Genomic DNA, 27,104 nt, shown 5'->3' with positions numbered 1-27,104 from the left:
AGTGGTTTCATTCCGAAAGAAATTTTCGTTTTACTTTTTCTGAAGAAGCAAAATGCGGAATTAATTCCACTTTCGATCGGAATGGAATTCTGTGACAGGCCTGATATATACTTTATAGGGTAGAAAAAATTATATTGTGGAAATTACAAACGGAATGTTCACGTAAATTCGGTCTTTCAAATGTCACCAGAGAAAGCAGTCCAGTGGCGTTTAATCACATGAACGGCCAATTGACATTGCAAAATCGAGAAATTGAACGTCTGGGAAATTTTCTCTTGCAACTGCTGAATTGTTTTAATGAATGTGTGTCTTGTGGCGCTGATGTTTAGTCACAATTGGCTATTCATGGTCTTTAAAGGAGCCTAATTACGAGGGAAAACTGCTCGATGTAAAATGTTCACTATTTTGATAGTAAATTTTCACAATTAAACTTCATTATTCATGAGTATAGCCTTTGTGAAATTTTCACGAGATTTTACTAAATAAATGTCGAAGGATGACAGCTCAATTTTTGACATTTCATTAATTGACAGCTTTTAATTCATAACCTCAAATTTGCCCACTATTTATTTAGCACACAAATTTAATTAGCGAATCAATTCCAATAATTTTCTCATTTGATTCAGACTAAAAAAAGCAAATTTCTTTTCAGACTCGGTTAAAAGATGATATCTGTAGTATAAAGTTATAGTAGTTTAGGATGTATAGCTGTATGACTTATCTTATTATCTATGACTGACCTAATTTAACTCCAATTTTTCATTGGATTTCATCAGATTTAAGGGAGTTTGGGGCAATTGTGATGATAGCTCTTCTCTCAGCAGCTGATATAAAATTTTAATACTCTATAGTTTGAAATGGAAGAAAATTAGTCCGAAAAATTCCACAAAAGTTTAGGTCAAATTTGTTTGGTTTTCGAATAAGGGCAGGTTTATGTTGAGAGTCTCATACGGGCTCAAAGCAGCTGCTTATAATTCAGTCACTGAAGGTAAATCACCATGGCAAATTATGTTATTGAGCAGCACGTCCAAATGATAAAACTTTATTATTATAATGAGTGTTTATTAGTGTTTTCCATAATCTTCAGCAACGTGTTGAATGACTAGTTAAAAAGAAAAATTGCTGCATCTATCCAAAGTTAATGTTTGGTACGTATTTTGGTCCGGCTGTATCATTGGTCCGTGCGTCATCGCCAACGGCGTGAACCAAATCAATTTATTTTAGCTCAAATTCAACAATGTGGAAGCGGAGGATGGCTGTGCGTATTCGATCGCCATTATTGGAAAACCACAACAAAAGCTACAGGCTCTCAAAGGGGCAACCGAAAATTATTCACTTTAAATGGTTTAAAAATATAATTTTTAATTCAAACTCCGAAAACATTTATCAAAATCCTAATAAAAATACTAAAAATGTATTAATTTTCAATTGTTTAATATAGAATAACCTCTTATCTAATAATTTCTTTACCAAAATATAGAATAAACTCCTTAAAACTTACCCTCATATTCATAAACAATATTTATATTGATCAAAGGTTTATAAAACTAATTTTGAATGAAAAATTAGTTTTATAACCATTTATAAATAGTTTATGTATAAAATTTTAATAAAATAATAAAAATATCTTCCATAACAATATTTTTTCCAGGCTTATTGATAGTGAAGCAAGGCTATTCTATTCATTTTACCTTGAAACCATGTAAAATTAGTTTAACTCAAATTTCTTCACATACTTTAAGGCTTTAACTAAATTGTAATATTAGTAACACCCTGTTGCGCTAGAGACCAGCAGGGTGTATCAAATACTTTTGTCAGCCTAAAACTATGCTATGGTAATTTTTATTTGCAAAAAACACCTTGCTGCTTTTTCTCACATTCTGGGAGCCGGGTATTAAGAACAAAATTTGTTCAGTTGCGTGTTTTGGGAAAATATTTTTTTAACACTGTTGTTGTTGTAGAACAGTGCTGTTAATTAACATGGCTGGTTTAACAAAGTAAGTAAATGCTTAGAACTTAAATATTTTCCTTGTTTAAGCAAGGATTTAAACAAATGAGGAGTTTTTGGAAAGCTGAGAATTCAAATTTTATAATTTTGAAATAATAAAATATAAATGATTGTCTTTTGTGAGCTACAAATGTATATTAAAGATGAAACTGGGGTAAATTAAATACAACTTTTTGATTATTTTAGTTTTGTTATATACAATTGAACATAAGAAAAACTTTGGCTTACCGCGATTTAGAAATTTAATACTTACATATTTTCAAGAATTTTATTCAAGCTGCAGCTGATTAAATCTATTTTATTTATCAAAGGCTAATATTCAAATGTAAGGAAATTTAGTTTTATAAACTTTTAAAACATTATTATGAATATGGGGTTAGAATAGAATGTTTTGTTGAAATATTTCAATTAAAATAAAACTCATTTTAGTTTTGTATTTTGAGAAAATTTATTTATATTGATTTTCTTATATAATTTTTGTTTTGTTTGTTTTATTATTCATTTATGCGTTTTTTAAACATTGTACATCAAACTAAGCTTTGGTTTTTGTTTTTAGAATTTAATATATAATCTCATTTAAGCAGTTCTAAGTATATAATTTGTTTTTTTTTAGAGTTTCTATATAATTTCTTTTAAATTAATTTATTTTTTTTAAATAATTTTTTATATATTTTTTTTTAAATTTTCTTTCAAATTTTTACAGTTATAGTTTTAAATGCGTTAAATATTTTTATGTTATTTTGACTACTTGATTTTCTATACTTTTTTTTTATACATACACAGTTTTATTTAAATATTTATTTTTTGGTTTTTTTATAAATGCAATATCAAGTAAAAATAAAGGAACTGAAATGAAATAAACAAAGAAAAGGTGAAATAAAAATTAGAAATTTAAATTAATTAGAAGTTAAAAAATTATAACTTTATACTATAAATGTCCTGCTCCATTCACTGCTCCAGACATATTCACTTGAAGTTTCTTGTATAAGAAGAAATTTTTAGATGTTGATAGCTTAAACGAATTTGAGAAATGGAAAAGGCTCGTAACCAGTTGTTTATAAACTCTGGTGATGTGTTCTTGGACTTAATTAGTGCCCATGGTTTCGTAAAGAAACGGCAAATCTATTGTCAGAAATATAGTCAGTCACAAGTAAAGGAAAATGTTCTTAAACATAGCCAGCAGTAGTTTTGTAACAGGTTCTTCCTGGGGAAAATAAACTTCCATATATAGCAGACGCTGAGTTAATATTCTATGGCCAGATTACGTTACGGAGTACAGCTTTAATTGTTGGGGTAACGGAACCCAATTGTTCTTCATGTCTATTCAAATTTTTAGGCTTCTCGTTTAAAAATAAAACAAATTACAAATAATTTATTTGTCTTGGTGTCTAATTTGTATTTTCTTTAATAAAATAGTAAAACTTTTTACTTGGTTTTAACAAATATTCTTAAAATAAATATAGTAAAATTAAAAAAAAACAATAATTAAGAATTAAAATAAAGTTATAACAAAAAAGAAACTTAAAATAAAAATTAAAAAGAATTAAACAAAACATACACACAGAATTATAAACAATAATAAATTCATATGAAAATTTTTGTAAAAAAAGAACCCAACATTCTCATACATTTGATGGCAAATGTCAGCAATAACATCTCTGTGCTACTGACACTCTATTCCGGTTGTCCAGCTGACATTTAACGAAATGTTATGAAAATCTCAGCTTGAGGCAAATAATATTATTCAATAATCATTAAAATTTTCATTACAAATCTAAATTTAAAATGATATCGAGTGTTTTTATTTGCCTTCCGGTTTTAAATATGTTTTTAAATGAAAAATATCATCTGGTTTAAGAAATTTCCGTTTTGGGATCTTTAGCCACTAATTTAGTATGAAAATTCGGCAATTTTATAAATTTTCTTAACAATTTCTTTTTTTTTTTGTTACAAATATTAGCCACTAGGTCAAATATTTATAGAGATTTAGTTCATACTTATAAATTAATTTAAACTATAAGACATAATTGTTTAATAATTATTGGTTTTTCTTTCTTAACCGTTTTAAATTAATAATTCCTTAATAAACTTTTTAGACAAATCCTTAGAAATTAGAATTATTTAGTTATTTAAGTATAATTATAATATATTTAATATAATTTAATTAATATAATAATATTGTGACAACACTAGATTGAAGACTAAGTTTTTTTTTAATTCATTTGTTTTTGATTTAAAATAAATTTCTACACAGAACGTTCGTAAATGCAGTAATTTAGGATGGGCATATTTGAGGTTATGAAGTAAATTACCGGTCAAATAATGAAATGACAAGAACTGTCATTTACTATAAAAATATTGAAAATTAACGCTATATCACTTTAGAACATTTGAGCAGCTTTTCCTAGTAATCATGCTCCTTCAGAGTCCATGATAACCACAATTGGTTAATATTGGTTTCAGTAAGAAGACGGAGCCACGAGCCACACAGCCGTTGAAACAATTAATTTGACACATGGGCAATTTCCCGATCTTGTATTTCTAAATTTGGCAGCTGGACTATTCTCTCTGGGTTTTTCGTGAACATACCACGTAAACAACTGAACCTTTGAAATATGAAATTCGGCATTGTATTGACGAGATAAGTGAAGCATTTTTGCGTATTGTTTGTTCAAAATTTTGTGAAAAAGGAGTGAACTTTTGCCCGTTTTCATATTCCATTATTAATTCCCATATTTCTACTTTATATTAGTATCAATAAAACTGAATTTGTCAAAAGAATTTGAGTTTTTAAGTCAATTTACTTCATAACCTCAAATGTGAAATGTGATATAGTTGTCAGTAATGGGCTTTAATGAAACTGCTGTGATTTCACTTATTTTTAACAACTGAGCATCTTTTTATTTTCTAATAAAAAAAATGGAAATTACTTCTTCAGCAATGCAAAAAAATTACTGCCTTTACGAATGCACCCTACATGTTTAATGTTATCTAAGCAAGGGAAAATAATAGAAAGATACTTTTTAATTTTGAGATTGTCATATAAATCGGAGCTATTTTTATGATGTTAAAAATAGAACTAAACAATTCGAAAAATTATCAGTCGATCATTCTCAAAGGTTCGAGAACAATATCAATTACGAATCATTACCAGTATTAATCAAGAATTGTTTACAATTACAAAGATTCGCTATTTCAACGATTCTTTACAATTTCTCGGATTGTCGAGAATTATTATTCAAATTTTTAAACATTCTCGATAAATTTACGAATATTTTTGCTCGAGAATTATTCACTTTTGCGAAACTATACATTTTTAATTGTTTGGTGGGGCGAGGAGGCACCAAACACAAACCTCAAGAGATTTGTACCAATTAATGGACGACTGCCTGTCACCACTGGTTACATTGTAAAGTACTTTGATATGCCGAGGTTATGCTGAGAATTAACAAATGATTCAGAACGTAAAGTATACAAATATTGGGCTAATTCGAGAAATAGTGTTCATAATTTTTTAAACTCGATTGCAACAGGAAGGACTCTTATTAAGCTTGCCGAGCCAGACATTTGAATGAAGTTGTATTTCTTATTTTGTTTCTATTTCTATCTATTTTATTTTCATTACTAAATATTTCGAAAATATCGATACTTGTTTATTCGCCCTATCACAGAATTCCATTCTGATCAAAAGTGGCATTTTGCTTCTTCAGAATAAGTACAATAAAACTATTTTTTTCAGGAATGAAACCACTTTTATTTTTCTAAGTGGAATTAATATTTGTTTGGATAATGTCTTTGGTACATAACTCTGGTTGTACTTGACTGATTTTGCACATTTTAAATGCCAAACATTTCTGATCAACATAGAATATTTGTGGAGAATTTCATCTTTTCCAAAGTCCTTCCCTCAAACCCTAGCGTAACTTCAAAAGATGGTCAGGCATAGCTAGTTCGTCTTAGAATTGTTCAAGCACCCAGAATATATATACTTTTTGGGTATACGACCAATATATCGATGTGTGCTAGGTATTAAAACAGAATTTGGAATTAACAAAATCAATCGGAGCTGAATTGAAATTTATCAGAATAAGAACACGGAATTTAAACGATTCCGAACGAAATGTGCGAAAGGCCTTTATGGGATAAATTTTTAAAAAGGTAACCATTATAATTATCGAATTATCTTAAAGGACTTTCTTAATAAAATCTGTAACATGTCGGTATATTCAATATGTCTGTTCCTTTTTCACATAAACTCTAAAGTATTAATTAGAAAGTAAAGAATTGACATTTAAGATTTAACAAAGTTATCAAATCTTTTGGATTTTCTTTTTAAAAGCCCTCAGTTACTTAATCATTTTAGTTATAAAACATTTGCTAATTCATTACTTTACAATTATTTTCCCTTTCTCCTAGCCAACATTAATTACCCCTAACGTGAAAAACATGTGAAATTTATGTTCCCATGAAATATTCATTTCCCTCGAAGGGAAAATTGCTATCGTGATATTCCCCTAAACTTTTCATTCACAATAGTTGATTTTGTTCGTAGCAGCTGTTTATTGTTTACAACATTTCATGTAAAAATTTCACAAAATGGGGAATTTTTTCACGTGAACAAAGTTTATGAACGAAAAATGGGAAATGGGTACATATTTCATGTGAAATATTGATTTGCGATATGGGTGATTATGTATTCTGATATTTTTTGTTATTCCTTTTTGTTTTGTTTAAGTTAATAATAGTGATTTAAATTATGTTTCATTTTAACTAACCATTTAAATGATTATACATAGTAAGTAATCATAATATAATTGTAATAATAATCATAATAGTAATAATATTATTATTTAATAATTAAGTACATTCTTATATATCCTTATTTGTTTTCTCTTTTTTGTTGTTAAATATACAATTTAATTTTTTTGTTTTATAATAATATAAGCTGATTTTGTTTGTCATTTCTTCTTTGTTTTAAGAATTCTTTAGAATTGTTTTGGATTTTTTGTTTGTATGGCATTAAGATTTAAAGAGATTTTGTGCGATTTTTTTTTTGGTTTTGTTTTAAGTTTTAAGTGTTGTTGTCCCTTACAAAACCACAATTGGTAAAGGCAATCATATAACACAAAAATGTTTTGAAGCAAAAATTTCTTTTTTCTTTTTAACGATAAGCTCTGCGGGGTTTGTAATTTCAACATATATATTTATATGTAGTATGTAAGTGTATAGCTTTTTATAGGCTTAAATGTTTTCTCAAAATATTTTGTAAGTTTTTGTTTTCTTTAACGCTTTGTTTTTAGAACAAAGCCTTTTTATTTTCTGTAGATTGTTGGCTAATAAAAGCTTCTTAGAAATTTGGTTATAAATCAAAACCGTTAGCTGTTGCCAGCGGCAGCAGTTTGAGCCATTGAGCCATCATTAGTGTTTGGTTTACTAACATTATTAGCCTCATCCTTAGTATTTGTTTCATTAATGTCCGCCTCTAAATCCGTTTCTGTCAGAGTTTGCTGTAAAACTGTGGGGCCGGGTGTACTTAAGGATTTCAAATAATGTGTGGGCCTTATGGATTTCAATTGTGTGGTGCCATTAAATCTAACATTTACCTCGCCCACCATACTTAGCGGATGCATGGCTGTAGCCAATTCCTCTTTTTTGTTATTTATTTTCAAATCTGTATTCAAATCGGGCGAAAGTTTAATGTTTGACGGCGACAAGATGGTGGGTGTGGTGGTGAATGTCTGGCGATTAGTAAGGGGGGAAGTAAATACCGCTGGTGTATTTTTATAACCAATGCGACTAAATAGACTACCCGAACTTAAGGAACTACTTTGACTGCTATTACTGCTGGTACTGGGTGGACTCAAAGGAGTACCCACCCCACTATCCACCTCCAGGGGGCTCTTAATGTTGGCCATAAAACGATCCACATGTTCAGGCAACTTCAGCTCATCCAAACGTGTCTGCATATCCTGCATATTAACACCCTTGTCATCATACAAACGATTGGGCCGTTGTTGCTGCTGTATCGAAACTGTCTTTGGTTTAATCTGTCTTATGGGCGATGTGGAGTCTTCACCACTGCTATTGGCCTCCTGGCGATTGTGTTGTCGCTGTTGTCTCAACTGTTCGTAGGTGTTCTCAAAAAAGGGTGTCTTCTTGATTTTTTGGGGCGAACCATGTTCTTCTTTTTCGTTCAGCTCTTCGAGGACTTTCAGTGGAAACCCCAAGTGACTATTAACCGATACTGATTTACCTATTTTACGTTCTGCAAATAGGGGCTTACGCCGTTGCCTCTCCAAATCATCTAATTGCTGTAGTACACGGCGTATTTCTTGCGGTATTTCCAAGTCGATGTTGCGCTCGGCCAAGTGCGAGACATAACGTCCTAACGTTTGTATGGTCAGTTCCAGAGTTTGTACTTGACTTTGAAGATTGGTTATTTGCGATTGTTGCGAGGAGCGTGTCTTTTCCAATTGAGCTATAGATGATTGAGCGAACTGTAAGGAAGTGGAATGTTATTAATAGGGAGTTTGCTAGATTTAGGTAAATTAAAGTTATATTTAAAACTGTCGTTTGCAGAAATTTATTAAAATGTTTAAATGGATGGATAATATCCTTTCCTTCTGTGTATGAGAACTGTAGTTTCTGAAAGAGAAGGATTACAACCAAAAGCTTATACTATTTGATCAGTTAGTTACTGTTGTACCAAACTGTGATAATTTTATCTTTCCTCTTTAGTTTCTCCTTCGGTTTCTTGAAAAACTTGCATCCCACTTCTGCTCATTTCTAAGCTTTTGTCCAAATTGAGTTTTTAGATAAATTCAATTCTAACTTTTATTTATAATGTTGCTTCTTTCCAAACTAATCTGCTTGAACAACTTAAATTCGTTCGGCTATTGATTATTCACCTTCTTCTAAGATTAACCTAATTGAGAAACTAAAATTTAAACATCTATTGGTCCCTCAGTATCTACTGAAATCGAACTTCTTGCGTTCTTAAGATTCTTCCTATTACTATTTCTTCATTGTAATATACAATTTTGGAGAAAAACGGTTGCAACCTTTTGTAATTCTTCAGTTTCTCCTCCAACTCAACTCCTATTAAAACTAGTTTCTAATAAATTTTATCATTATAGAGAATTGTCTTTCTAATTTCATTGATTCATTAGTTTCTTCTCAAATTAAAAGTTTTTGGAGATCAATGGTTCCCAATTTAGCCTTAGCCTTAAGCTTCAGCTTAAATTTAACTTCCTTAGGAAGAGATTTTCATCTCCTATGTCTCCTTTAGATTATCTTAATTATTCACTTCCTTCTAAGATTAACCCAATTGAAAAACTACAATTAGCTATTGGTGCCTCAGTTTCTATTGCAATTGATCGTCTTGCATTCTTAAAATTCTCTTTAAATCATGGAATACAATTCCTATTTCTTCATGGTCATTATTGGAGAACAACGTTTTCAACTCTTATTAATTCTTCAATTTATCCTCCAACTCAGCTCCTATTAAAACTAGTTTCTCTTAAAATTCATGATCATAGAGAATTATTCCTACTACTTCCATTGATTCATTAGTTTCTTCTCAAATTGAGATCTATGGTTCCCAATTAAGCCTTCAGCTTCGGCTTAAATTGAACTTTCAAAGAAACTGAGATTTCAACTCCTATGTATCCTTTAAATTATCTTCCATTTGAGGAATCTGAATCTATTTATTATCCAATATTAACTTAAATGGTCCTTTGTGTAGAACTGAGTTTCCTAACTCTATTAATCCTTTAGTTTTTTCCTCATTTGACCACACATTATTCTTCCAGATTCTTTTCAAATTTATTATCATCAACTTCTTTTCCTATACTTTTAGTTTAAATAGTTGATCTTATAGATTTCTCTTGAAATTAAGGTTTTATAGTCTTCTCGAAAAGAGCCCCCTACTATTCCTTAAGATTTCCTTAAAATTGATCAACATAGAGAGCTACTATTTGTACTTATATTAATCCATCAGGAACTGCTATTTACTCTCCAATGTATCCTTCCGTATCTCTTAACCCTTTAATGCATATTGTTGCCAATTGTCTACATTCCAGTTCCACTTAATTTTAGACGAATATAAGCTTGATACTAATTCAGATTCTAATTCAGAAAAATCAAATGGAGTACGAAAAGATTCAGCTAACGAAATTCTAAATCAAACTAAAGCTAAATGAAATATAATAAATAAAAATCAACTAAATATTTGATACTTTATAGAAAAATAAAAGTAAAAATCATGCATTTAAGGGTTAAATTTGTGTGTCGTTTGGAATACGATTCCTACTTCTATTAATTCATAGCTTAATCCTCAATAGCACTTTTCTGGAGAGCTTTGGTTTCCACTCCTTTCATTCGTACTTATATTAATCCATCAGGAACTGATGTTTCCTCTCCAATGTATCCTTCCGTATCTCTTAAATTTGTGTGGCGTTAGGAATATAGATTCCTACTTCTATTAATTCATAGTTTAAAGCTCAATCGCACCTTTTAAATTTATCGTCATAGAAACCTACAATTCCTACTTCTATAGAACCATCAGTTTCCTAACCTTTAAAACATGTTGAGGGTTTTTTCCAGATCTATGGTTTTCTATTTGTATTGATTTTTCAGTAAAATCTCAAGTTGATCTTTATGGAGTAATTCAGTTTCTACAACTATTAATCAGTCAGTATCTCCTGAAATTATGTTCCAATTATCCTATAGTTTCTACTCAACGTAGTTGAGTCATATAAGACTTTAGATTCGCTTTAAATTTATCGTCATAGAGAACTGCCTCACCTATTTATATTGATTACAACTTCTATTGATTCCTCTCTTAAACCACAATCAGACCTTTCTCTGGAATTTCTGCTCCTACAACTTTTATTCCTTTAGTTTCTCCTTAAATTGTGCTCCTACTACTGTTAGATTGTCTTTAAGTTGATTGTCAAAGAGAACATGAATTCCTAATTCTATTGTTCCATCAGTCCAGTTATTCCCAAAATCGAGTTTCTTGGAAAATGATGTTTCCTATTTAAATGGTGCTTTCTGTATAACTGCTGTTCCTACTACAATTATTCAGACCAATTATGCATACAAATTCCCCGGGAGTTTTTTCCCTTTTCTCATTTTTCCTATTCAAATTCAATGGGAAAAAACTCCCGCGGAACTTTTTATTCATAATTGGACTGATTCTTTCAGCCTGTCTTCAACTTCAGCTTCTATAGATCCCGAGATTCTCTTAAAATCTATCGTCACAGAGAACTAGAAATCATATCTCTATTGATCTTATCTCTTCACAAATTTAAAATTTTTGGAAAACTGAGATTCTCCTTGAGTTTAACTGCTTGATAATCCTATGCCTTCTTCCATTTATCTTCTATGTGAGTATCGTGAGATATACGATTCCTTTTCTAATGCTTTTATATTTCAGAAGAACGCGGACTACTCCCTTCCTTTAAGTTCTCTCACTTATATTAATTTAATAGTTTCAAAAAATCAATTTTTATGATATAAAGAACTAAAATCAAGATCAATCTAAAATCGTTCCAACGACCTAATACAGAAACAGGAACGGAAAATATTTTTAAAAATCTCACATTCTCAAATATTCATGTTTTAGAATTAGATCCTTAATTTCCTTTTTATAGGAAATCAAACTAATTTGTAGTATTTTCAAATTAGTTATAATAAACTTACTTGTAATTGTGTTTCCAAGTGCGAGTTTTTCGATTTTTCTTGATTTAACATTTCCAAATGATGTTTGGTGGTGGTGATCTCCTCTTGCAAAACATTGTATTCCACATTATATTCCATCAATTGTTTGTTTATCTCCATGTTGAAGACCTAAACACAACAAAAATTTATTATTATTTCCAAAAATACACTTTAAAATCATTATTTTCCCAACTCACCATCTTCATAACCTTTTCCATGGTCTTGGCATCGATTTTGGGCACCACCGTTTTCAAATAATCCATAATTTCCTCGAAATTATCGCGAGCCAACAGCTCTTCCTGGTGTACAGTGAGCAAAGCTATGGCAAATTTGAATATAACCTCTGAAGATTCCAAAAACATTAAATCAAATACACGAGCCACAAAACCCAAGGGGAATTGAGAACTGAAAACGGTTAAAATCCAAGGAGCCGCATAGAGGGTGGGCGAGACATCATTTTGATCTAGCCACACATAAAGATCGGGTAAATGATCTTTAACCAGCCGTGAAAGTTGATACAATTGTAATTGGAATTTTTTCATGTCCGGCAAGTATTTAGTGCGCATTTGACGATGAAACATGAGATGTTTAAGCAATTGGAAGGCATCGGCTTCTTCACACTTTAAATTAAAACAAAAATCAATAAAATAGTGTGTATGTTTCAATGTACAATAAAACTTACATGCAACAGCAATATGCCACAGATAAAACCCAAACCCTGGCAATAACCCAATTCCGGATCCAAAATGGAGTAGGCCTTTAACAAATTAAACAGTGACAATTGACCCAGACCCAAGGGATCTTTGTAGAATTTATGATTGGGAAAGGTGCGACCCAAATCTATAAAGATGGCATGTTGATGTTCGGTGAGATTTTTCAATAGCATGTGATAGGGTGTATTGAAATTGGGAAATTTATTGCTGTCAACGGGAGCCGTATTCATGGAATGCTGTTCGGCCAAGAAAGTCCAGACATCACCGCGTTTAGAGCGCGGCACTCCCGTCTTTATGGCCTGGGCCAATACCTTGGGATCTTTCTTGTTGCCAATTTTCATGGAATCCCTTTCGATAAACATTTCCCAGCGATCGATGAGCTGCTTATCGCAGGGTACTATTTCCTCATAGTCCAATTTCATGCGTTTCAATTCGTTTTCATTTTGTCGGGCTTGCAGCATGGCATTTTCGGTTTCCATGCGATTGAGTAGAATTGTCTGACGTATGGCGGTCTTCCAGAGTTCACGTAATTCTTCGCGTGAACGTTTGCCGCGTTTGGGTTCTGCATAAATTAAGTAAAAAATGGTAAAGTTTAAGATGTATTGGGAAATTGTTTAAATAACTTACGGGTTATTCTCATGGGTGATAAGAATTCTGATTGGGCATCCTGTTCCATGCCTTTGGAGGGAGTAACCACACTGTTGAGTATAGCCTGGCGCCAAGAGCCCTGATGAGTTTCCGATTCCTTAGGACTATTGCCCACCTTAATAAAGCTACAATTATGTAAATCAAAATCATTAAACATATCCTTTTATAAAAATCTCTTTAACTTACATATCCATCATGGGACTCTTTAACTGTTCAGCCGTGGGCTTACTGGGACTTGCATTTATCGAACCTATGGTATTGGATCTAGATCTAAAAGCTTCGGGCGGTGAATCAGCATCATCTTTGCCAGCCTCCAATTTGGGTTCAGCCGAACTTTCTCTTATCTTATGCTCTCTTATGGCCAAAGTACTTGCTCCTATATCATCCTTAGAAGCCTTGCGTTTCAATAAATGATCAAACGAATTTGTCAGTGATCGTTTAGCTTTCATAAATATGGTACTGCCACCCAAATATTGATTCAAAAACTCCGATCTATTCTCGGCGGTGTCATGGACATGCCTCTGTTGTCTCGATTCACAATGAGCTCGCAAGAGCATCATTAAGAATTGATTCTGCTCCACCAGCGGAGCACTCATCTTCTCAGAACCATAAAATTTAGCCCATATAGTATCTTGTTCGTCATCGCTCAAGGTCTCTATACGTCTAAAGATCATATTCTGTGTTTTCTTCTCACTCAAACCCTCCACATCGGTACAGAGTTTGTGATACCACAACATCGGACAATGATCACACGAGAAGATTTGTGTAGCCTCTTTACGTTTCTGTTCGGCACATGTTACGAATGCCTGCGAAATCGCTGCCACTATATCGTCGCACACATGATCCGACTGACACTTGAACACGTAGCCAATGTAGCCATCATTGTGTGCTTCGCGACAGATGATGCCAAAGTGATCGGCATTCTTTTGACCCTGAGCACAGCTGGCTACATCTTTGAAATCCTTATAGAGTAAGACCTGTTTGCGATCAGGTGAGATCAAACGTAAATCGGAACGGCCCACTAAAAAGACCATAGTACGATTCTGTTCCACATAGGGCGGTATGCAGCCATAAGAGGCAGAGCGATCACGTTGTTTGGGTAGACTAGAGGAAAAGGGGAGGTAATATATGAATTAAAAAGGCATAAATATTGAAGTGCAACAGCCAAGTGGTGAAATGGTTTAATATCGTAGAACAGTGGCCGGTATTTATAGCCTCGAAGCGCCGATAATTGATTTTATGACACATTTTAGTTCTGTTTGTGCTGATCACCGTCATACAGTGAAGTCGATCGTAAAAAAGTGTAAATAAATCTGATTCTGATTGCAAAAATTATGTATGAAAAAATCAATTTGTGACCATCATGTTAGAATAGAAGGTGACATACAATGTGTCAAAGTCGACCAACTCTGGTTAGAAAAACATAGTTTTTTCTATTTTTATACACTTCACCTTCGTGAGAAGGATACATACTTATGTCATTCCGTTTGTAATTTCCAAAATATAATTTTCCGAGCCTATAAAGTATATATATTCTGGATCCTTATAGATAGCGGAGTCGATTAAGCCATGTCCGTATGTCTGTCTGTTGAAATCAATTTTCTGAAGACCCCAGATATCTTCGGGATCCAAATCTTTAATAATTCAGTCAGACATGAGAAGTTTGCTATTTAAAATCAGCAAAATCGGTCTACAAATGACTGAGATATGAGGAAAAAACCAGGACAACCTCGATTTTTGACCTATATCTGGATTACTAAGTCATTAATATAGACAATATGGATATCTAATGATAGATATTTCAAAGACCTTTGCAACGACGTATATAAGACCATAGTAAATTGGACATACAATGGCTCAAAATCGAATAAAATATTTTTTATCTTAAATTTTTTTTCTCCAAAAAAAGAAATTGAAAAAAAAATTTTTTTTAAATTTAAAAAAAAAAAATTTTAAAATTTAAAAAAAAAATTTGAAATAACAATTCGAAAAAACATTTTTTCCACAAAATAAAAAAAACAACTTTGGAAAAAAAAAATGAATTTTGTTTACCTAAAAATATTTAAAATTTTTATTTAGAAGTATAATTTGGTGAAGGGTATATAAGATTCGGCACAGCCGAATATAGCTCTCTTACTTGTTTAAACAATCTTTGTGATTAAACCATTCCACCACTTTCTCTAAATTACATTAATTAATTAAATGTTAATATAAATAAAATTATAAAAATCTTGCTTTTTTTAAAAAAAATTGCAAGGTGTAAAACATGCTTGGAATCGGGGTGTAAAGCAAGTGCTAGTCTTATTATTTTTAAGAAATTGTAATAAAAAATCTTTATAAATATTCAGTATATAGAAATTATAAAACTTAAGATATTTAATATGTTCTACAAATATAACAAAGATTCGAAAGAATTATTTCTTAATTCAATTTTCAAAATCAAATTAAATATGTTTCAAAAAACATTCCCTTAAAACACTAATTCATTTTTGAGTACTTCAAATGTATCGAATTCAGCCCTTTAGGATTTTATTCTTTAATGTATTGGGTATATGACTTAAAATTACGGGAGTTTTTCAAATTTTAAGCTTTCATTTTAAAACATTTGTACAATATAACTTCATTCAAAATATTAACCATTGTTAGCTATAACCTTTTCCCATCTTTATGGTAACATATGGATTCCGAGCCAAAAGAACTGATCATCTTTTGAGACCTAAAACAAATCAAGCCAATATCAGATACTCTGTTCCAAAGTGAAGCGTATCCCAGAGAGAGCGTTCTGCATCGATCGAAACAAATAGTAATCGAACTATCAGGCGGATTAGGCAAAACTTTCCAACCACTTCATTCTAAATAGTTTTTTTTACAGGTATGTGCCGTAGCGTTGTCTTGATGGAATATTACGGTTTCCTGTCTGACCACATATTCTGGGCGTTGTTCGGCCAATGCTCGCTTCAAACGAATAAGTTGCGTTCGGTACAGGTTCTCTGTGATGATCTGGTCAGATTTCAGAAGCTCATAATAAATAGGCCCCTTTTGCTCCCACCAAATAGAGAGAATTATCTAAGCGCTATGTATATTTGGCTTTGGTGTTGTTGTTGTAGTAGCTTAAACAATTTTACCAGAAGGCATTAAGCCTGTTGCTCCTTCCTGATCTTAGTTGTGCCAGAACGACTCCTGTTTTACGCGGCAGAATCTTCTCGGCGTCTGCTATCGGTAGTGGGCGACCTACAAATTGATGGCGTCCCTATGAATGTCGTGATCAAATGGATCCTGCACATAACTCTGTATGCACTCCTCGTATTTCTTCAGGGCCTGTCTGACATGCCTGGCGTTAGACTCCAACTGTGTGATGTTGAAGTTTGTACGACTCCACCGGTAACATCCCAGAAGGAACTGTTGCGTCAACATGTTTCCTCGTGAAGGTTGTGTTCGGAGGTAATTTGTGACGGTCCCTAAGGCTGCATTTTGACAGCTTTGAATATTTCTCCACTGAGTATCACTAAACGAAGGCGACCAAAATGGAGCAGCATAGTTAAACACTGACCGGCTAATCGTCTTGTAGGTTGCTAGCAAGGTTTCCTTGTCCATACCCCAAATGCTGCCGGCTAGTGCCTTTCGCAGTTTATGCATGATTGCAGTGGCGTGTTCTGAGGAGGTAAAAATGCTATCAAAAGTGGCACTGCCGTCGACCTTAAGTTGAGTTATACCTCCTTCGTCCATGTGGTGAAGAGTGTTGTTGGTGATAGCTGCAGGTTACGTGCAGTGAAGAAATTGTGGATTGTAATGGATTACTTTTTCATCGCAAGTAATGATTCGGTTCAAAAATGATTTTCATTTATACCGTCAATTCTTTCAAAGTCTCTTTCAATTCGTATGGGACCCAATTTTCCTGCCTTTGTATGAATCCTGCTGTTCGCAATCATTTTGAAATTGCTGTGATTGAGTAGCTCCCAATGATTTTCAAAGCTCTGGTTGAGTTTCACAATAATCTTCATGGAGTAATGCCTCCAATTCTTGGCCTTCAAACTTTTTTGGCTGGCATGGGCGATCTATGCCTTCAGTGTTGAAATCACGACATGTGAACCGCACAAAGCATCTCTCGCACGTTGAAACCAATGGAACACATTTACCATAAGCTTAGGTGAGCAATCAGGTGCTTCAGCGGAACTTTTTCAAATTAAAGAAGTAAGGCTAAACTTCCCGCATATGACGCTATATTGATACAAAATTTGACATTTTCGAAGCAAAAAAAAAACTATTGAGAATAAATGACAGATATGTACCCTTCAAAATGACATATAAGTTATTGTAAATCCCTCATTTTTAAGTCATACACCCAATATTAATTCCTTATTGATCTATTACAAAATAGCTTAATAAAATGTAATGAATTATTCAATTTGTCTTCAATTCCAAGCTATTACAAATAGGTTTTAGAAAATATTTTCCGGGGAATTTTTAATCATAATTTGAATTAGCAAATCTTGAATTATTCTTTAAGATTTAATGAATATTGCTAAGAATTAATTACAATATGAATTAATTCAACGATGAATGAATTCAATTCAAATCAAAGCCTTTGAATGAATCTAAAGAATAACCCCCATGTGCATAAACAATTTTTATACCCTTCAGCTTCGTGAGAAGGGTATATATAAGTTTGTCATTCCGTTTGTAATTTCTACATTTTTCATTTCCGACCCTATAAAGTATATATATTCTGGATCCTTATAGATAGCGGAGTCGATTAAGCCATGTCCGTCTGTCTGTCTGTCTGTCTGTCTGTCCGTCTGTCTGTCTGTTGAAATCAATTTTCTGAAGGCCCCAGATATCTCCGGGATCCAAATCTTCAACAATTCTGTCAGACATACTTTCGAGAATTTTGCTATTTAAAATCAGCAAAATCCGTCCATAAATAACGGAGATATGAGCAAAAATCCGAGACAACCTCTGAAAATTTCATCAGAAAACACAATGTTGCATGCTTTGACAAAAAAACAACAAAACGTATGTGCAAGCTTTGTGTATTTTGTTTTTTCTTGTGTTTTGTTTCTTTTGGCGTTGTTGTTGTTTTTTATACAACTAAACGTTTGTTTGGTTGTGTGTTGGTTTTTTTTTACAAAAAAAACAACAAAACGTATGTTTGGGTGTGCAAGCTTTGTGTATTTTTTTTTTTGTGTTTTGTTTCTTTTGGCGTTGTTGTTGTTTTTTATACAACTAAACTTTTGTTTGGTTGTGTGTTGGTTTTTCTTTTGTGTTTTGTTTCTTTTGGCGGTGTTGTTGTTTTTATACAATTAAACGTATGTTTGGATGTGTGTTGGTTTCATTGCCTTGCGTATTTTGTTTTTTCTTTTGGTGTTTTGTTTCGTTTGGCGTTGTTGTTGTTTTTTGTGTTCTTGATAAATTTAGGATGCTGTACGCTGAAAATGGGCAATGTACATACATACATATATACTAATTATAAAAAATAATAATGCATCCACAACAAAGGTGAAGGGTATATAAGATTCGGCATAGCCGAATATAGCACTCTTACTTGTTAAATTTATCAAAGGTTTATAAAACAAAATTTCCATACAAAATTTGATTTATAAACCTTCGATAAATTTAAAATTTTTTTATGCATATGGGGGTTAGTTTTTTTATACATAGTTTAACGAAATGAATTGCCGACATTTTTTTTAAATTCTGAATTAAGGATTAAATTTTTCTTCAATTACAAACTGTTAGCAATAGGCTTTAGAAAATGTTTTTCAATTCATAAAGAAACTATATGTTCATTCAATTTGTATTTGATTTGAATTAACAAAAATGTAATCATTCAAATGTTGAATCAAAATTATTAAGAATTAATTTCATTACAAACTAATTCAATAATGAATAAATTCAATTCAAATCAAATTGGATTAGATTTGAATTAGCAATATTTTAACATTCAAATAATGAATGAATATTATTAGGAATTAATTCTATTATGAATAAATTAATCGATGAATGAATTTGATTGAAAACAAAGCCTTAGAATGAAGCTAAAGAATTAGTTAATGAATTAATTTAAAATCAAATTGGATTAGATTTGAATTAACAACATATGTATTAATATTCAAATATTGAATGAATATTATTAAGAATTAAATCTAGAATGAATTCATTTGAAATCGAAACCTTAAATGGAGCTAAAGAATTAGTTAAATAATTTAATTCAAATAAAATTGGATTAGATTTTAATTAGCAACATTTTAATATTCAAATATAGAATGAATTTTATTAGGAATTAATTCTATTATGAATTAATTCATCGATGAGTGAATTTGATTGAAAACAAAGCCTTAGAATTAAGCTAAATAATTAGTAAATGAATTCATTTAAAATCAAATTGGATTAGATTTGAATTAACAACAGTTTAATATTCAAATATTGAATGAATATTTTTAAGAATTAATTCTAAAATGAATTCAATTGCAATCGGAACCTTAGAATGAAGCTAAAGAATAACTTAAATAATTCAATTCAATTCAAATCAAATTGGATTAGATTTGAATTAGCATCATTTTAACATTCAAATATTGAATGAATTTTATTAGGAATTAATTCTATTATGATTTAATTCATCGATGAATGAATTCAATTGAAATCAAAGCCTTTTAAGAAGCCAAAGAATTAGTTCTATGGAATGAATTGCCGATATTTTTTAATACTAAATAAGTGTTTTTGGTGAATTAGGCTCGTACTGGATTAATTAATTCGATGCTCTGCTTAAGGAGAACAAACTGAGGAGCTGTTTAAAGAATTATTAATAATCTCTACTACAAAACAAAATTATAAATCTACTAAACTAAGGCAGGGGATAAGACATGCTTGGAATCGATGGGTAAAAGCAAGCCTGATTTTTTTTTTGGAATTAAAGAACTTAAACTCTGTAATCAGGAAATAACAAACCAATATTTTATAAATAAAAAGCAAAAAAGTCAATAGTGCTTTGCTAAGACAACAAACTTAAGAGTGTGAAACAAAAATAAATCAGGAAAATCTATTCAATATAGTGAATCCAACTACTATTGTGAGGGGTCTACTACTACTCACTTATCCAAACCGTAATTAGCATTTAATTGTTGTTGCTGCTGTTGTTGAGTTTGTTGTGTTAATTGGATTGGAGAAGCTGACTGATTCTCCTCTTCTAGCCGGGGCGGTGTTGGATGTTTATTTAATATGAAATTGGGAGGCAAAATTTCAGATTCTTCAAGTTGTTGAGAATCATTTGCCACCAATTGATCACTATTGAAAGGAATTTTAAATAAATATAGAGGAAGTTAGCATCAACTACGTATTTCAAGAGAAACCTTGCAATTTGATAATTTGAATTCCAACTATTTTCTTTGCAAATATTGCTTCTAAAATAGTTAAATATTAAATTAAATGAACATGGTAATAAGGAATCATTTCGTGACCCCAATATTCCTGGGGGTTTTTTTGTAATTCGTTCGAAAGGAAAATCATTCGAAGTCTGGTTATGTGTTAACTAGGAGTTGTATTGACAGTTTTCATACAAAAATAATTTTAACTGACAGTATAACACATAATCAGGCTTCATGTTGATGGGGGTTATACATTTGTTTTGAAAATGTTTCTAATCGAATTACACAATAACTAAGTCCCCTTCAAATCCGCTATCTTATTTTTTCTTATTAACTAAATCAGTACTTACTCTTTTTTCACACTTATCTCCAACTGACTAATACCCCTCAAAAGTCTACCAGCGATGGGTAATTTATTTTCTTTGTTATTATCCTCCACCGATTTAGTTTCCTCCTCATTGCTACTAGTGCCCGTTGAGGTTTCCTCTTCTTTGACTTTCTCGTCAAAGGTCACTTTTACAGGAAATACTTCATCTTGTGGCTCTTTTTGTGCTACTTCTTCTTCATCTTCTTGTTCGACTTCTTCTTCATCCTCTTCCTTGACCTCGTTGTCTTTGAGCGAACAGGGTTTCACATCAATTGACCCAGAGCCTATAAAAGCCCCCTCACTATTGATGGACATTTTACGATTTGAAGACATTTGCATGAGACGCTGTCGCTGGGCATCGTACGCTTTGAATTTGGGCAAAGCATCGTCAATGAAGGAGAATGGCACGCGTTTGTGAGAGACGCGTATTTTACCCACATACATGACCTCGAAGAAGTGAGTGTGATTGGGCGAGATGTCGGCTAAGAGGGAGAGGTTACTTTGAGCTGAGGTAGAAGTTGGAATGTTAACCTGCGTTAAGGTGAAATAGAAAGAAATAAAGGATTAGAGTTAGAAATAAAAGAATTAGTTTTTACACAAAGATTTCTATAGAGATTTGTGTTATACTTAAAGATTTCTATAGAGAATTGTGTTATACTTAAATCTTTCTGTCGAAAATTGTGTTCTACATAAAGATTTCTATAGAAAATTGTGTTATACTCACAAATTTATATAGAAAACTTGGTTATACACAAATATTTCTACAGAAAATGGTGTTATATTGGGTGTATGACTTAAATATACGGTATTTACAATAGGTAGTATATCTTTTGAACGCGGTTTTTATACCCTTCACCTTCGTGATTTTTCATTTCCGACCCTATAAAGTGTATATATTCTGGAGCGATGTCTGTCTGTCTGTCTGTCTGTCTGTCTGTCTGTCTGTCTGTCTGTCTGTCTGTCTGTCTGTCTGTCTGTCTGTCTGTCTGTCTGTCTGTCTGTCTGTCTGTCTGTCTGTCTGTCTGTCTGTCTGTCTGTCTGTGTGTCTGTCTGTCTGTCTGTCTGTCTGTCTGTCTGTCTGTCTGTCTGTCTGTCTGTATGTCTGTCTGTCTGTCTGTCTGTCTGTCTGTCTGTCTGTCTGTCTGTCTGACTGTCTGACTGTCTGTCTGTCTGTCTGTCTGTCCGTCTGTCTGTCCGTCTGTTGAAATCAACTTACAAATTTTAAATATTTTTAGGTAAACAAAATTTATTTTTTTTTCCAGAGTTATTTTTTTCATTTTTTGTAATTTTTTTTTTTCGAATTGTTAATTTAAAATTTTTTTTTTTTAACTTTGATAGCGGAGTCGATTAAGCCATGTCCGTCTGTCTGTTGAAATCAATTTTCTGAAAACCCCAGATTCGGGATCAAAATCTGCAATAATTATGTCAGACATGCTTTCGAGAAGTTTAAAATCAGCAAAATCGGTCCACAAATGGCTGAGATATGAGGAAAAAGCCAGGACATCCTCGATTTTTTACCTATATCTGGATTACTAAGTCATTAATATAGACAATATGGATATCGAATGATAGATATTTCAAAGACCTTTGCAAAGACGTATATAAGACTGTAGTAAGTTGGACCTATAATGGGTCAAAATCGGAAAAATATTTTTTTAACCCGAATTTTTTTTTTATTTAAAAAAAATTTTTTAAATTTAAAAAAAAGTTTTAAAATTAAAAAAACAACTTTGGGAAAAAAAAATCAATTTTGTTTACCGAAAAATATTTTGAAGTATAATTTGAAAAAAAGTGTAGCTGAAACACACCAATTGCTCACCAAAGCTTATGGTGAATGTGTTCCATCGATTTCAAGGAGCAAGAAATGGTTTCTTCGGTTCAGAAGTGATGATTTTGACACAAAGAACACCCAGGTCAGCCACAAAAGTTTGAAGACCAAGAATTGGTGGCATTACTCCATGAAGATTCTTGTCAAACTTAACAAGAGCTTGCAAAATCATTGGGAGCTACTCAAGCAGTAATTTCAAAACATGTGTGAGGATTCACCCAAAAGCAAGGAAATTGGGTATCATACAAATTGAAACCAAGAGACCTAGAAAGACGATTTAATGCAGCTTTTGTTTGCAATAAGAACCTGTTTGAAGAACATGCTTAGTCTGTCCAAGTTCTTCACCTTTTTTGTTTAAACAAAAACAAACTGCAAAGTGTTTTGCCTAGTCTCTGGCGGGAATCGAACCCGCAACCCTCAGCTTAATAGTCCGGCACACTATCGGGGCATCCATTGAAATCTTCTTTACCACAGAGTTGTCTTGTATCTTTGGAATATGTTTGTTAATGGGCGAAGCTTCTAATAGAGGATTCGACAAAAAATAAACGCATCGGCTCTCGGTGGGCTAATGACTTATTATAAAGTAAATGCAACTGATGCAATCCAAGGAGATGAATTCGTTGGCTCTATAAGTTAGGACTGACTAATATCTGGCTATAATCCGACGAGAAAAATGCTTCGTCTCTCGGTCGGCAAACAACTGATTGTTGGTAATGGATGCAATCCGAGGAGAAAAATTCTACTGCTCTCATCGGCTAATTACAACTTATTGGCTAATGCTGCTAACGATCCGAGGAGATAAATTCTTCAAATCTTATTGGCTAACTTCAACTTATTGGGTATGACTACAACCCGACGAGATAAATGCTTCGGTTCTAGGTCAACTAACGACTAAATATAGCTGATGGATGCAATTCGAGGAGATAAATTCTTCTGCTCTCATCGGCTAATTACAACTTATTGGCTAATGCCTGCTAACGAGTACAATCTGTCGAAATAAATGCTTCAGCTCTCGGGCGGCTAACGACTAATTATTGGTAAATATAAGATAAATTATTCATTTCTTATCGTCTAACTACAAATTATTGACTATGACTAGCTAATGAGTACAGTCCGACAAGATACATACTTCGGTTCTCGGTCGGCTAACGACTAATTATTTGTAAATATAGCTTATGGATGTAATCCGAGTAGATAAATTCTTCAGCTCTCATCAGCTAATGAGTACAATCCGACGAGATAAATGCTTCGGCTCGGTCGGCTAACTACGGATTTTAACTACGATATTAGTACGAAGAAAGAACTATGGCCTTGTCTACTTATACTTTGTTACCCGGGATAAAAGTATAAGCAGATTGGGATTTTGATTATGTTAAGTTGATGGATTGAATTTTATTACTGCACTTTATACATGTCGGAAATGATGCTTGAACGCTAAAAAAGAAAATCATTTTTGCGCCAAATCATTACTTGCGATGAAAAGTGAATCCATTACAATGACCCGAAGCGTAAGACATCTTACGTGAAGCCCGGCCGACCACTCGAATCGACACCAAAGCCAAATATCAATGGCTCTAAAGTAATGCTCTGTATTTGGTGGTGCCCAAAGGGTCCTATCTATTATGAGCTGCTGAAATCTGGCCAGACCATCACAGGGAACCTGTACCGAACACAACTGATTCGTTTGAAGAGAGCATTGGCCAAAAAACGCCCAGAATATGCAGCCAGTTATGAAACCGTAATTTTCCATCATGACAACGCTCGGCCACACTATGCAATACCTTTTAAAAACTATTTAGAATGATGGGGTTGCAAAGTTTTGCCTCACCCGCTTTATAGTCTAGACCTTTCCCCATCCGGCTACTATTTGTTTTGATCGATGTAGAACGCTCTATCTGGGATACGCTTCACTTTGGAACAGACTATCCGAAATTGGCCTGATTCGTTCATGGTCTCAAAAGATGAGCAGTTCTTTTGGCCCGGAATCCATTTGTCAGAAAGATGGGAAAAGGTCATAGCTAACTAAAGGTAACAGAGAGCCTAACCTAAGTCTTTTGTCAAAATCCCAAGTCATGGGAATGTATTGCCATGTATTTTGTTATTGTGTGAAAAGAGAGAATTTTTTCCATTGATATCTTTCTCCTTCCGTTTTATATATCTATTTATGGCCAATACTTTGAATAAATTTATATTTTACAAATGTTTGAAAATAAAAAATCTCTCATTTTTAAGTCACACACCCAATACTTAATGATTTATATAGAAAATTGAGTTATACACAAAAATTTCTTTCGAAAATTCGTGTTTACTTTTTTAAAATTATTACGTATGTAATCTATAACTTACCGTTCCTGCGGAATTACTGAGACCATGTGTATAGGATTTGGATGATTTCATCTTTGAGGATGACACTAAATTAGGACTAGCATCATGTTGGGCCTGACGTAAAGCCTCGCTAAGCTTGAGATTTGTGGCCGGCGTGGTATGAACACCATTGCCGCTCAAAGCCTTCTGCAGAGACATATCGGCGCCCGTTGTACTATTATTGGCCACTAATGTCTGAGGTATGCTGCCAACTGAACCGCCCAAAGTATGGGCGGGATCGCGCATTTGATGCATTAATTCGGCCATCTATAAAGATAAAAACAAAACAATAATCAGTATTACAAGTTTTCAATTTAACAGATTTCTTTATTAATTTGTTAATAAAGCAAATTTAATTGTTTAGTAAGAAAGAAAGGAAAAAAAACAGCACAATATTTAAACAATTCCAAACAAAAAGCACACGATTTGTAATGTAAAGTGTTGTGCGGGTATTTATTATTAATATGTCCTTAGAGATGTTATAAAATACAATTAATTTTAATTGTTATATGCATGACAGTCTAAAGCATCCTCTGCCGCCCTCAAATAGTTCGAGGTTCCCCATAATCTTTTATTACCTTTTAATACTTGTGTACCTCCCATAAAAAAAGGGGCTTAAATTAGGTTTGGTTTTGGTTTGTTTGAGTGTGGAGTACAAAAATTGTTTTAAATTCGTTGTTGTTGGTGCTGTTTTATTGCAATTGACATCGTTACAGGGCTTGTGCTGCTTGTACTCAACAGCAGTGAGTGAGTGGCAGCAACATTGTTGTAGTCTGGTTTTAAATGTGTTGTTACGACGTAAGAATGTTGTTGAATAATTAATTTGTAAAATGTTCATTTTACGTTGAACTCTCTACACTAGTTATCACGATGTGTGTTCGTACGATTTTTAATGTTTCAATACAGAATGTTTAATCGCATGTTTGTGGTGCCTGAAAACAGGAACAACATTGGTTGGCATCAGCATCAGTAGTAAGTACCATTATTATCATTATCACCATCAACATCATTATTTCATTTGTATTTACCTGCAGCTAAAGTTCATATATTTGTATACGTTGGCTCCCAGTAATGAGAGCAACAAGTTCAAAAGGTTAAACCTCAACTATTAACCGTTAAAGGGCTCATTCATACACTCCTTTATATGCATAACATACAAACATGTCTTTGCATGTTTGAATTTAAACATACAAATTGATGTAACTATTAAGCTATACCACGCATGACATTAATTTTAACAGTTATAGGAAAATAATCAGCCCTATTCTGTAACTAATTTGCCAATATCACTGTGTGTAATTTTTTGAGTCATGGAAATATAACCATATACGGACACCACTGCGTGATAAAAAAAGACCCGTGTCTCCCAATTTTGTCATGCACTTATTTCTTTATGGGCCCCCAAAGATTTGGTGCCTCGGTGTCATTTTTGCAAAAAAGTGATAATTTTCTCAGACTCATAACAGTTCGGAATTTTGATTTACTCTCTGAGGAAAGTTGTAGACCTTGTCATAAAGAACAAAAAAACTTCATCTACAAGATCAAAATCCCAAAAAACTTTAAAAAATTAGATTTTTTCACTTTTTTTTCCTCTGTTCAGGTCCATAGGTAGCAAAGCGTTCAAAATTCAAGGAAACAATCAACTACAAAAATGTACCTAAGATCTCAATAAACAACTTTCTAGAACATATGAACTTTCTAGGAATGATTCTTAACACCGTTTAGGTAGGTCAATATAAGTTGGTAAGAAAAAACTAAAGGAATTTTGGGCCATAAAATATTAAAAACTAAAGCATACTTTTAGGCAACATTAAAAAAATGTATTTCTAAATTTCGAATTTTTTTAAAGTTTTTTGCGATTTTGATGTTGAAGATGAAGTTTTTTTGATTTTATATGTTCACAATTTGCCTCAGAGAGTAAATCAAAATTATGAACTGTTTGTAAGATATAAGCCTGAGAAAATGATCACTTTTTTGGAAAAATTACACCGAGGTCCCAAATCTTTGGGGGCTCATAAAAAAGTTCATGACTTTGGGCAAAACTGGGAGATACGGGTCTTTGTTTTTTTGGTCTTTTATCACGTAGTGGTGG

General features: G+C 32.6%; 1 protein-coding gene across 3 annotated transcripts in view; it reads right to left on the bottom strand.

Annotated features, from left to right (window-relative positions):
* Positions 1 to 3,376: 3,376 nt before the first annotated feature.
* Positions 3,377 to 27,104, bottom strand: part of plx (PTB_TBC1D1_like and TBC domain-containing protein plx) — a 135,979-nt gene continuing 112,251 nt past the window's right edge. For 2 of the 3 annotated variants that reach the window (XM_065501492.1, XM_065501643.1), the window contains 9 exons: positions 24,995 to 25,279; positions 20,804 to 21,351; positions 20,182 to 20,373; positions 13,279 to 14,196; positions 13,072 to 13,217; positions 12,414 to 13,006; positions 11,929 to 12,351; positions 11,714 to 11,860; positions 3,377 to 8,505 (listed from right to left, as the gene is read on the bottom strand). In XM_065501492.1, the coding sequence (XP_065357564.1) occupies positions 7,384 to 8,505; positions 11,714 to 11,860; positions 11,929 to 12,351; positions 12,414 to 13,006; positions 13,072 to 13,217; positions 13,279 to 14,196; positions 20,182 to 20,373; positions 20,804 to 21,351; positions 24,995 to 25,279 (4,374 nt within the window). In that variant the 3' untranslated portion in view covers positions 3,377 to 7,383. The remainder of the gene's footprint in view (positions 8,506 to 11,713; positions 11,861 to 11,928; positions 12,352 to 12,413; positions 13,007 to 13,071; positions 13,218 to 13,278; positions 14,197 to 20,181; positions 20,374 to 20,803; positions 21,352 to 24,994; positions 25,280 to 27,104) is intronic. The other variant, XM_065501568.1, reaches the window with a different exon arrangement.

The sequence above is a fragment of the Calliphora vicina genome, chromosome 1 (genome assembly GCF_958450345.1).
Source record: "Calliphora vicina chromosome 1, idCalVici1.1, whole genome shotgun sequence".
Taxonomy (NCBI): domain Eukaryota; kingdom Metazoa; phylum Arthropoda; class Insecta; order Diptera; family Calliphoridae; genus Calliphora; species Calliphora vicina.
Note: the sequence above shows the minus strand (reverse complement) of the source record. Positions and strands in the feature narration are given on the sequence as shown.